Here is a 12,102-nt window from a genome sequence, read left to right on the forward strand (position 1 = left end):
GACGGGGTTTCACCATGTTGACCAGGATGGTCTCGATCTCTTGACCTCGTGATCCACCCACCTTGGCCTCCCAAAGTGCTGGGATTACAGGCGTAAGCCACCACGCCCGGCCCAGGCTGATACTTCTAAGACCAATCTGGGACGACAAGAGCACTGGCCTGGAAGCCTACATGCTGGGGCGTCACTACAGCTCCACTCCTCAAACACGCAGCATCAACTAAAGGAGCTATCGGGTACGTTTACAGCCCAAAACCTGATGCTCCTTTTCGTGTAGCAGAAGTATCAATAGGTATTACAGGTATTATAAAATAAATACAAAAATGTGCAGAAATGAGAAAGGGTACAGTAGATAATAGGTAGATTTTATAAAATATTTAAAAGTCTGATTTAAAATACAAAAGTCTGATATAAAATGAGTCTGGTTTCAAATTCCACCTCTATGTGACATTGTTGCAAATTACATAACCTCTCCAGCCTTATGACCTCATCTGTAGAATGGAAATAAGTCTACCTTTCACTCAGAATTGTTCCGAGGATTACATGAGAATGCATGTAAATTCCAGGGAATAGGTTTGGACAATCATTAAGTGCCCGATAGCTGTTATTATTAATAACTTTAGGAGTTCCGTACATTGTCCAAATACTTCTTAACGAGCTAAGTTAAAAACAAAAACAAAAAACTAGCCATATCTGAGAATAAACTAATTTTAAAAGCCTTTTCAGTAGAGTGCCATTGCAAGCATCATGGGGATGATTTTTCCAAGAATTTTAATTTTCTGATATTTCTTAAAATTGGGTTATAAGCAATCAGTGAAAAGAATTTTGACTGATGGCATTTAATAACCAGTCTGAAGAGTTCTGTCCTGTCTCCATAGCAGGTTTTTAGAGGCAGCCTTTTTTATGAGAGATTTTGAGAGGCAGCTTTCTGGCGGCCAATGACCATCAGAAAAAGGTGTCTTCTTGTACATCCTTTATCCTTGCTCTGTAGAACTCACTGCAGTGCTGGCTACCTGTTGACGGTAAGATACAGCCATGGGATGTATGTGCTCCTGGGGAAGTGAGGCTTTCTCTGGCAATGTTCCTATTACTAGCAAGCATAAGAGGAAAGAAAAAAATGTTTTAAAAGAAAAAATGCTTGTAATGGAACCTAACACCATATTTATGAGCATTCCCCAATAGCAGGTGTCAAGGGATAGTTACAGACATCTTGAAAACCTCAGATGAGTGGTAGTTCCCAGACTTTTGATTTCACAGGCCACTAAAATTTCTAAAGAAAGACTATCATAAAATTGCCAGCTTAAAACTGGACCTAGAAATGACACCAAAAAACCATCACCATCCTTTCATAAAATGAAAAAACAAACCAATCCTCCTGTAGGAAGGACAACCCAAGATTAAACAATTTAAAACAAAAAAAACCAGACTCTTAGAATTAAATAAACTTAGCACTAAAGTTGAAACAGGAAAGCCTGTTGCATTGTCTTTATTCTTCTCATTTTCTCATGGGCTTGGTGAAACTGTACTCAGGGACCCACTCTGGAAATGACTACTCAAGAATGGACTGGCAGTTGGTCCCATCATACCATCCAGCCCAGGATGCTCTATCTCATGGAGGCACCAAAGGTCATGTTGTGGACCACGTGCTGTTTGGGTCACCATACCTTCCAAGAAGACTGACATATCCTTAAAGCTCCTCTTCTGTCTTAATAACCAATTATGGGCTTGCTGGCCACAAATGTTTCAAAACCATTTGAAGGTGTCTTCAGTCAGTACCCAGCCTTTGTGTACAACTGCTAAGATGGTGGTTCTTACCCTGACTGAGCAGCACAGAATTACCTGGAGGTAGGGAGAGCTCTTTCAAAACTAAACTCCATATCCGGAGATTCTGATTCAATAGGCATGGAAAAGGGTCTGGTTATATGTATTTTTAAAACATTCCCCAGATTGATTTTGATGCCAGCCAGGGTTGAGAAAAACCAAATTTCTTTGCATTCATTCTGAATATGTCTTGTAAAGCTTTAAGGTATACTTCTTCATTCATTCCTCTGGATGACAAATACTAATAGAGGGCCTGCCATGTGCAAGGCACTAGAAAATCAGGAGAGAACAAGAGAGATAAATCCCCACCTTCACCGCACTGACAGAGTACTGGAGCATGAAGGCAGGAGGCAATTAAAATAGCACACTCAGGCTTATTAGAATAAAGTGAACTATCAAGGCTGCCTTTGGCCCTATCCTCATGGTTTCACAGGCCTCCATACCATCTCCTCTCAGATGACTTTTTCCAGATACTAGAAATCCTAATATTTTTATCAGAAAAACAGATGAGCAAGGACCTTGCCCTCATGAGCAAGGACCTTGCCCTCATGAAGTTTACATTGTAGCAGCAATGTCCAAACATTATATATATACATATAGAGAGAGAGAGAAGGAGAGAGACAGAGTCTTGCTCTGTCACCCAGGCTGGAGTGCAATGGTGTGATCTCAGTTCACTGCAATCTCCGCCTCCTGAGTTCAAGTGATTCTCCTGCCTCAGCCTCCCAAGTAGCTAGGATTACAGGCGCCACCACCACACCTGGCTAATTTTTTTGTTTTTTAATTTTTAGTAGAGATGGGGTTTTACCATGTTGGCCAGGCTGGTCTCTAACTCCTGCCCTTAGGTGATCCACCCGCCTCAGCCTCCCAGAGTGCTGGTATTGTAGGCATAAGCCACCACACCCAGCCCAAAAATCTTTTTGATGAAGCCTAGCATTTCATGGTGTTTGTTTTTCTGCAACAAGTCGGGACAACAATGTGAAGCTATTTTCAGAGCCCCTCCCTTAGTTTATCCAACAAAACACCATCCTATGGAAATTCTGTAAGTTCTTCTTAATACCCAACCTCCTATTTGCCTACAAGAAACTCACCTGCAAATCTTCTGATGACTAATACATCCTAGTGTGGTTTTCCTGAAGCAAATCCCCAGTGGTTAGACATTTCATAATCCAGAAAAGCTTACTGTCATCTGCAAACCTAGAATTCCACTGTGTGCTCCTTCTTTTAGATCAATTATGTAAATAAGACCCCAGGGACCCCACTGTTTACACACCTCTAAGCAGAGAACAAATCCTGATCCTTCGCCTTTATTGTGGTCTTTAAGGAAGACAGATTCTAATGCCTACTCTGTCACTACATGTGTAAACTTACACATCACCTCCCTGTGCCTGGATATGCTCAACTATAAAATTCAAGGGTTGATCCCTTCCAGCTTTAATATTCTATCTTTCTACTCAAAATGACACAACTGCATCCCTAATTCTAAGGAGACTTCAACTTTGACACAGCCTTTGAAGATATAAAAGGACAGCAATAATTTTCCCCTCAAGAAATCTCAACTATTCAGAAGACATCCCTTCTTTTCATAGGAATAACCTTCATCTCCAGAAAATACAAAGACGTTTCACATGTGAACTGGTAGAGAAGGGAGACCAAGTAAACTGCACTACCTGGACAGGCAACACACTAACAAAGGACTGGGACACAATGACATTCATCACAAAGAGGTCACACACACTGGCTATGAGATTTGAAATTTTCCTCTAGCACTCCTTCAATACTGTAAGATAGCTACCAGCCAAATCAAGTAATTTATTAAATCTAGTTCACTGGATAGATCTAGAGTATCTGGAGAACTTGGCACTAAGTTATCTGGGATTTCTTATCTGCCTGCTTCAGAAGACACCTGGGAATGGTAATTTCCTAATGTCTTTGTAGTGAAGACTATAAAAGTCAAGTATGAACTTACATCAATGACAAGTTGAAGCCCAGCTCCGAGAAAAATGTTTGTCCTCTCTCCTTCCCTAAATATAAGGCTGTCACTAAGTATTTAAGGAATATTAGCAAAAAAGGAAACAAAGCTTAGCTGAGTGGGAACCAAGTCCACAGTTGATTTTGCCGGTTATCCTACCTCCTCACAAATTTCAAAAGCAGTTCTAATCCTGCAAGCTTCAGATTTGCACAAAACATTAAAAACTCTCTTCCAGAGAGGCAAACAGAACCACAAAGACCCAGAGGAAGGAATACAGATTTCAGAAGCTTGGAACAGACTCAAACTACTTCAAAATGGTACCTCAAGTACAAACATTTCAAGAGCTAAATGCCATGTGGCTTGGCATTTAGATTTCTCAGAAGCCCCCAAACTAAGGGCTAATTTGCCCTAGAACTCACCTCCATCACTCAGTAATTCCGGCTCTCAAAAGGACCAGCAGTGCCCCAAACTACTGACTAATGGACTACAAAGTTTTCAATAAAGTCATCCTCCATTCCTCTCTGATATAATTAGAAGATATAAATTCAAAAATGTCAAAGGCTAGAAGACAGGATCAAAATAAGTAGGCTAACATCAAAAAGGAACAACAAAAAAAAACTTCTCCAAAAAAATCTGCTCAAAAAATACAAAATGCAGCAGCTCACAGAGCAAATATCGAGGGGTTTTGACTATCCAAAACATGATTACCTAATGAAGAAGTCTGTGCTCAGCACTGCCGAAAAAACACCAAAGGCAGCTGTAAGCTTAAGGTGCAGTAAACAGACATTTTCGCCAGGTCTCAGCAAACAGCTGTCTCTGTTGGCCAGATCATATCTCAATTACATATTCAATTCCAGACTCTCCATGTAAGATGCTGACAAACTGAGAAGACATCTAGAAACTGCATCCCAAAATAAGGCTGTGAAAAGAACTGGGACTAGTTTGCATTAGGAAAGTTAACTGGGGGTAAGGGGACATCATACTGTCCTTGTGCATTCAAAGAGCACAGCAGCTCCAACGTAATGAAATCAATGGAAAAAAAAAATTCAAGGAGACAGTCTTCAGCTCAAGTAGTAATACAACAAACAGTCCAAAGATGTAGTAATAACATATCTTCAGGAGAAGTTGTTCACGGTTCCTGGTGTTATTTAAACAAAGGTTACCTAGCAATGGTTAAGAATTTACTAAAATAAATAAATTGGACAAGGCCCCTCTAAAATGCCAATTTGGATTCTATGATTCCCAATTTATTCCACTATCATACTGTGCTAATAGTTAATCTGCTATGCTCTCCCTCCAAACTGCCCCTTTCTTTCAACTAGGATTTGCCCAGACCCTAATCACATGAGGCCTGAGCACAGAAGTCTCCTAGATCCGCTTCCTAAGCTCAATGTTATTATTCCTCCCATGTCAAGCACCATCTCCCTTCAAGACCTTCTGAGATCTAGGGGCAGGGTTTCTCAACCTTGGCACTATCACCACTTAGGACAGGATCATTCTCTGTTTATGAGGAAGGGGGTTGATGTCCTGTGCACAGTAGGATGCTTATATAGCATTTCTGGCCTCTACCCACTAGATGACAGCAGTACCTGCCCCCTAGCTATGATAACCAAAAATGTCTCCAGGTATTTAGCAATGTCTGTTGAGAAGCAAAACTGCCTACTGCTGAGAGCCACTGGTCTTGAGGCAAATGATTAACACCACTGACTTGTGGTTAAGCTTTCCACTAACTAGGTTCCCTCTACCCTCCTTTTTAACTCATATTTTCTGTTCCACAACGCTGACCACTGTCAAAAGTCAATTCAGATTTCCACGCCTCCCTCAACATGCTTCGTACACTTTCATCGGGTTCCACACACCCTGGATTTTAGACAACTGTAACTGTCTGCTTCTGCTAGCATCCTCATGTGTGCCTGTCTTATCTGCTCTCTGTGATTACTACAAGAATCCTCTCCTGCCTTGTTAAGATCCGATAGTACTCACTCCAGTTCTCTGCTTCCTGCTGGCACTCAACAAATATTAACTGCTGTTTCTTAGAATGTCAAACACCAGCTCCAATTAAAAATAAGTGAAATCCCTTACAAGCTACCACTTCAAGAACATATAATCATGATTATAAAGTTCTGACAAACTTTTCACTTTTGTTTTTAATAGCTATTTTGTCTACAGTACTGAAAATAGAATCAAGTCTAATTTCCAAACTATAGCTACCAAAACAATTTAACTATTTGGACAAGACAAACACATCAGAATTTTCTAAAATTAATTTTTAAAACTCTGCATAAAAAAAAAGGAAGACGGGGCCTAGTTTTTCTTTTTTTTCCATTAAACTTTACCGATTTTGAGAAAAAAAAAAAGGCCAAGTTTTGACCACATTTTTTAAATGCTGGAAAACACAGCAGGAAGAAAATGATATGAATATGGCTCAATACTTTAACTGTTGCATCATATGCTACTCCACATGGTCATGGAAGGCTGGGTCATCTAAGGACAGTTTCATCTCCAACCTTCTAATCTGTTAGGTTTTAATCAACACACACACATACACCCTCAATAAAAATGAGACAAATCTATGATAAAGTGTTCAGATATATAAATAAACTGTGCCAATTCAAGATTCTGGAATTTCTCCCTGGCTCCATCGATTGCCTAATCATTTTATGGGGGGCTCCATAAATAACCTACAGAGACCAAACGCCCCCAAATCAACTTTCTGTGACTCCTGTTTTAACCAGTTATTTTCATCTCAGATTCTTCCCTATCTTGCACTTGGATTTTAACAGGAATTTAGTTAGTTGGTGTCAAGACAGATGAAGCAAGAGCCCCAACCCTGACCTAGCTGACAGTAGGTGTGTAGTCACTATTTTTGGACTGTAAAAATAAATGCTGTCTGAAGACCCCATTTACGGTATACGGTACAGGGTTCTTCCCACAGGTCTGTAAGAGGCAGAGAGGCTCCAGATGCTTTGACGAGGAAGGTCTGAATCACTGTCATTCTTGGCACTGGGACGGGCTCCTTGGTTGTTTATAAGGTAGACAGCCCTCACCATTACTGCAAATGGGAATTCCCTGCCTGTCCAGACTCTTCCAAAGTCCAGTACGGACCACATAATAGGTGCTCAATAAACCCTGCCTGAACGGAATTTTACTATTAAAGCTGCCAAGGAAAGTTTCCAGAAGTCAGCTCTTCAGTCCTATCTCTCTTCCAAAATATGTCCTCACAGCTTTCTTTGTCCAACAAAAAACATTTTTCAAGATCCAAGCGCAGGAAATCTGCGAGGCAACGAGGAGCCAAATATAAGCCCAAGCGGCTCCAGCTGGGTCCTACATTCCGCTAGGACTCCCCAGTATCTATTCCCCATTTCTCCCCCTTCCTCCTGAGTGCGCTCTCCCTCTCCTCTGGCTGTTTCTTACAACGCTGCCTCTACACTTTCGGCCACATACACCCCCAACTGTGTGCTCCTGAGACCTCACAGCCCACCTCTCCCTCTCCAGCAGGAACCTACCTCTCTTTCCCTCGACCTGCAGCAGTTCTTCTTCGCTGCGGCTGGCTTCTTAAGAAATCAAAAAATCTCATTTAACTGCAAGGAATATCCCCCAGTAAAGGGGGACTGAAAGGGGAAGGTCCTATCAACCCTCCAGTAACCGGAGGTGCTGGTCCTCCGGGCAACCACCCCCAATTCTCCTCCTTTCCAAGCCCCTGGACAGGATTTGAGCAGAAGTCCCGCTCCCAAGAGCCCACGCCTCCAAACAAGCTAGAAGCGGATTATACCGGTACCCAACCCGGAGATGGCTCGCGGCCGGTAGGGTGCACCTGCGGGCCCCCAGCTCCCTCCCACAGGCGCGGGGGGCGGGACGGGGGCCTTCATCTCCCCGCCCCCGCCCGCCGGGCTCCTAGGGCAGCCCACCCGCCACAGGAAGGAAGTGGAGGGGAGGCGATTCTGGAGAAGTTCAAGGTTCACCTTAAGGACACCGGGCCAGCAAGGCCAGACACCAAACACCTACCTCCGGGAGGAACCAGCGGAGCCGAAACCGGCTCTCCCCGCCTTTCCGATTGGGCGAAGGAAGGCGAGAAAAGGGAGCGCGCGCGAGGGGTCCAGGAGCCAGGCGGCCGCACTCCCCTAGCGCAGAGCCCGCCGCCCGCGGTCGAAGCGGCCGCCGCTAAGACAGCAGAAAGCGGAACAATCTCCCAGGCCCTGGCGGCTGAAAACGGGGGCCCACCCCGCTCGCCGCCGCCGCCTCCCGACCCACGGACGTCCCCGAATGAGTTCCCGGCCTCAGCCTCAGCTCGGGCCGCGGCGCCTGCGCCAGGGTTGCGCGCTTCGGCTCCACCTGCGCGTCGCCCTCCCTCGCAGCCCCCGGCCCCTGCCCGGAGAGGTGCGCACCAACCTTGGGAGGCAGCTCGGCCGCCGAGCCACGGCTTATGCTGAGGCCGGAGGTGGCCGCATCACCCGCGGCGGGCGGCGGCTGCACCGGGAGGCGCCGGGGCGGCAAAGGCGCGCTGCGCCCTGGACCCTGCTCCCGCGGCCCCGCCCGCGGCTGCCACCTCGAAGCGCGGCGGAGGAGCCGGGGCACCACGGGCGGCGGCAGCGGCAGCGGCAGCGGCGGCGACGGGAGCAGCAGCACATGACTCTGTAACGAGGGGAATTAGACAAAGCGTAACATGGACTCCGGGCCCGTGCAGGCGCTGCGGCTCTGGGACCAACCGCAGCCGGCGAGCGCCGCGACTGGCCCGGCCGCAGCCAATGGGGCGGGCCCGGGCCTCCATGTGATTGCGAGCGCTTTCGCCGGTCGCCCTGCAGCGCCCGGCGGGGGTCGGGGCGCTTCCTCAGCCGAGCTGGCCTGCTGACCGGACGGGGTCTGTGTGGCTAGGGAGGTGGCCGGGGGTTGGGGAGTGGCGACGAGCAACTGCTAGATGCCGAGCAGGTGCTTGGGAGGGGAAGAACAGCCGCCTACAACGCCATCGCTGAAATGCTCTCTCTAGCGCCCACCTGAGTAGGGCTCCGGGCCGGGCAGGCGCCGTTGCCAGTCAGGTGCGAGGCAACATCAGGGACCTTCACCCGTCCTGGGCAAGGGATTCCGTCCGGTCGACTAAAACTCTTGATAGTAAGACTTGGCGCGGGGGTTGGGAGGTTGAATTCCGTTAAAAAGTCACTTAAGCGCCTTCCAACTCTAAGAATACTTACCTGAACTTTAGGGCACACACAACTATTTCTTGGCATGGGTAGTTTCCAGCTTCATGTGTTCTGTCTGCTATTGAAGCTGTATTGGAAAGTCGGTGCTTGTTTTTATCTGACTCCGCCCCTTCCCATTCTTTTCATCAAAAATGTCATATATCTGAAACAGGCAGATGAAAAGATTGTTCTCTGCTAAGAGAGTTTTGCAGCCCTATAGGCGCTGTTGTTGTAGGATCAAGGCTCGTTTGCAGTTTTCGTGTGTGGGTGGGAAGAGGCAGGGGCCAAGAAATAAATGAAGGCGGGATGTTTGGAATTATTTGGTTCTAACAAAATACGTGATTCAATCCTGTGCTTCAGTATCTTTTATCTGAATCCATGTGTTTCTGTAAACCATGGAAAGTCTCATCTGTCTTCTGCCAAGATCTCTCCATGTCAGCAAATGTTCAATCAACATTTACGCAGCATCTAAATGTTCTTAATCAGAATGCTGCACAGAATCTTATGGGTACTCAGGAAGGTGTTGGTTCAGAGATAGTGAGATATTAAAGAGAATGATTGTCTAGGGTTTCAGGAAAGGATTCAGAGAGGAGGTGATAGAACTGACCCTTGGATAGTGAGCACTTGGCTATCAGGCATTAGACATGAGGAAGAGCAGCCCAAACAGGAACATGAACAGAGAGATCCAGAATACACTCGGGGGAATGCCCGAGACCCTTTACAAGATGACACCAGATTCTGAGCCCTCGGCCCTTCTCTTGCTCCCACTTTTTCTCCGTGCCAGCAGCCTCTCCTGTTGCACACACTGCCAAGAAGGAGGTATGTGGGCAAGGAGTGTGTGGCAAGCGATCTAATCAGTGTCAGGTTTGCTGATCTAAGAGATGAGAGGTCTTTTACAACTTAACAACTAGTGGAGTGATATTTTGATTGAAAACAGCCCACTATTATAATGAATTTGGAATGTTTTACTGTTTGTAAAAAATAATAATAATAAAGTCTTCTGTACTTTGCTCTTTTGATCTTCCCTGGGTTTTATATTGTGATACTAGATTTGAAAAACATGATTTCAAGATTGGTATAAACTGAGAAAAGAAGTGATACTCAGAAAACAGTCACATTGTGGAGAAATAGACATTCTCTCACACTTTAAATGTAAGAGGAAATTGGACAAATCCCTTTGGAGGACAGTTTGGAAATTTTTGATAAATAGGTGTGTTCTCTTTGAACAGATAATTCCATGTCTAGGAGTTTGTACTTTAAGCAGATTTGTGCAAAAATTATGTCACAAATAATTACACATGTACAAAAATATATATATTACAAGTGGCTTTATCACAGCATTGTTTGTAATAGTGAGAACATGTAATAGTGTAAAAATCAAATAATAAACTTCCAGTAGAAAACTGTTTAAGCAAATTTTGCTAGATCTGTAGAAGGAAACCTTAAGCAGCCATTAACAAAAATAAGCTAGATCTATTTGTACCTACATGAAAGGATGCCGAAAATCTATAAGTGAAAATAAAAGCAGGCTGCAGAACAATATGAATAGTATGATTCCATTTTTGGGGGGGATTTGCATTAAGATATGCATGTTATTAAATGTATGCTTCAGATGAAATCTGGAAGCATATATAACAAGCTGTTAATGGTGATTAACTCTGGATGTGGGATTACTAGGGCCTTTCACTTTCTGTTATCAAGTTCTGTATGTTTGAATTGTTTCTATATTGAGCACACATTACTTTGATGATCAGAAAAATAATTCTTGAAACTTAATGGATTGTTTTAGTATATTCAGGCTATTATAACAAAATACCATAAGCTGGGTAGCTTATAAACAAGAGAAATTGACTGGGCATTGTGGCTTATGCCTGTAATCACAGCACTTTGGGAGACTGAGGCTGGCAGATCACCTGAGGTCAGGAGTTAGAGACCAGCCTGGCCAAAATGGTGAAACACTAAATCTACTAGAAATACAAAAATTAGCTAGGAGTGGTGGCAGGCACCTGTAATCCCTTGGGAGGCTGAAGCAGGAGAGTCACTTGAACCTGGGAGGTGGAGGTTGCAGTGAGCCAAGATCTTGCCACTGCACTTCAGCCTGGGTGACAGAGTGAGGCTCTGTCTCAAAAAAAAGAAAAAAAAGAATTTTATTTCTTACAGTTAGGGGGTGGCTAGGAAGTCCAAGATCAAGGCACCAGCAGATTCCACATCTGTGTGTGTCCTTCTTTCTGGTTCACAGAGGGTAACTTATTGCTGTGTCTTCATATAGGGAAAGGAGTGAGGGTCTCTCTCAGGCCTCCTTTTTAAGGCCACTAATCCCATTCATGAAAACTCCGCCGTCATGACCTAATTGCCTCCCAAATGCACCACCTCCTATTCCCATCACTTCAGGGGTTAGGATTTCGACATAGAAAATGGAGGGCGGGGTGGGGACACACAGTATTCAGCCTATAGCCTGCATAAAATTAGTAAGAACTCTACCGTCTCTGTTCTCAGCTGCAGAAGCGAGATGACGAAGGGAACATCATCGTTTGGAGAGCGGGGCAATAAGACGCACACATTGTGCTGCCACTGTGCCTCTAAGGCCTGCCACCTTCAGAAGTCAACCTGTGGCAAATGTGGCTACCCCGCCAAGTGTAAGAGAAAGTGTAACTGGAGTGCCAAGGCTAAAAGACGAAATACCACTGGGACTGGTCCAGGGAGGCACCTAAAAATTGTATACCACAGATTCAGGCGTGGATTCCATGAAGGAACAACACCTCAACCCAAGAAGGCAGCTGTTGCAGCACCCAGTTCATCTTGGAATTTCAACGATTTGTCATGTAATAAATGTTCTGGTTTAAAAAAAAATTATACAAAAAAAGTCTACCAATGATAAATAATGAAAAATAACTCTGATCATCTGCAATGTCAAAACAAAACAAAAAACCAACAGCCCATCAGCTTCCCCATTTCCACAAAAAAACACAGAATGGAGCAGCCAAGGACAATAACTGATTTCACATTGGGTTCAGAATGAAGAAATATGATGGAAAAGGAATCTGAGGCTACTCTAGACATATCTACAGAGAAACTCAGCTTCTAGGAAGTTCTATTCAACAAAAAATTACAGAGCACTTACTCTCCTACTTATTATAGTTA

General features: G+C 44.5%; 2 protein-coding genes across 2 annotated transcripts in view; one reads left to right on the plus strand and one right to left on the minus strand.

Moving 5' to 3' along the window:
* Window positions 1-8,555, minus strand: part of LOC119466913 (translation initiation factor IF-2-like) — a 25,419-nt gene extending 16,864 nt beyond the window's left edge. The window contains exons 1-2 of the mRNA XM_037727834.1: window positions 8,261-8,555; window positions 7,793-8,152 (exon numbers count right to left, since the gene is read on the minus strand). Of these exons, the coding sequence (XP_037583762.1) occupies window positions 7,793-8,152; window positions 8,261-8,555 (655 nt within the window). The remainder of the gene's footprint in view (window positions 1-7,792; window positions 8,153-8,260) is intronic.
* Window positions 8,556-11,470: 2,915 nt separating this feature from the next.
* Window positions 11,471-11,893, plus strand: LOC108282407 (60S ribosomal protein L37-like). The gene has a single exon (XM_037727776.1). It carries the CDS (start codon window positions 11,471-11,473, stop codon window positions 11,834-11,836), a length of 366 nt encoding a protein of 121 aa, XP_037583704.1. The 3' UTR covers window positions 11,837-11,893.
* The last annotated feature ends 209 nt before the right edge of the window (window positions 11,894-12,102 follow it).

Source organism: Cebus imitator, unplaced genomic scaffold (assembly GCF_001604975.1).
Source record: "Cebus imitator isolate Cc_AM_T3 unplaced genomic scaffold, Cebus_imitator-1.0 Scaffold240, whole genome shotgun sequence".
Lineage (NCBI taxonomy): Eukaryota > Metazoa > Chordata > Mammalia > Primates > Cebidae > Cebus > Cebus imitator.

Excerpts from the sequence above, each read along its gene's own strand:
- LOC108282407 (XM_037727776.1), top strand. The coding sequence starts at position 11,471 with ATGACGAAGGGAACATCATCGTTTGGAGAGCGGGGCAATAAGACGCAC.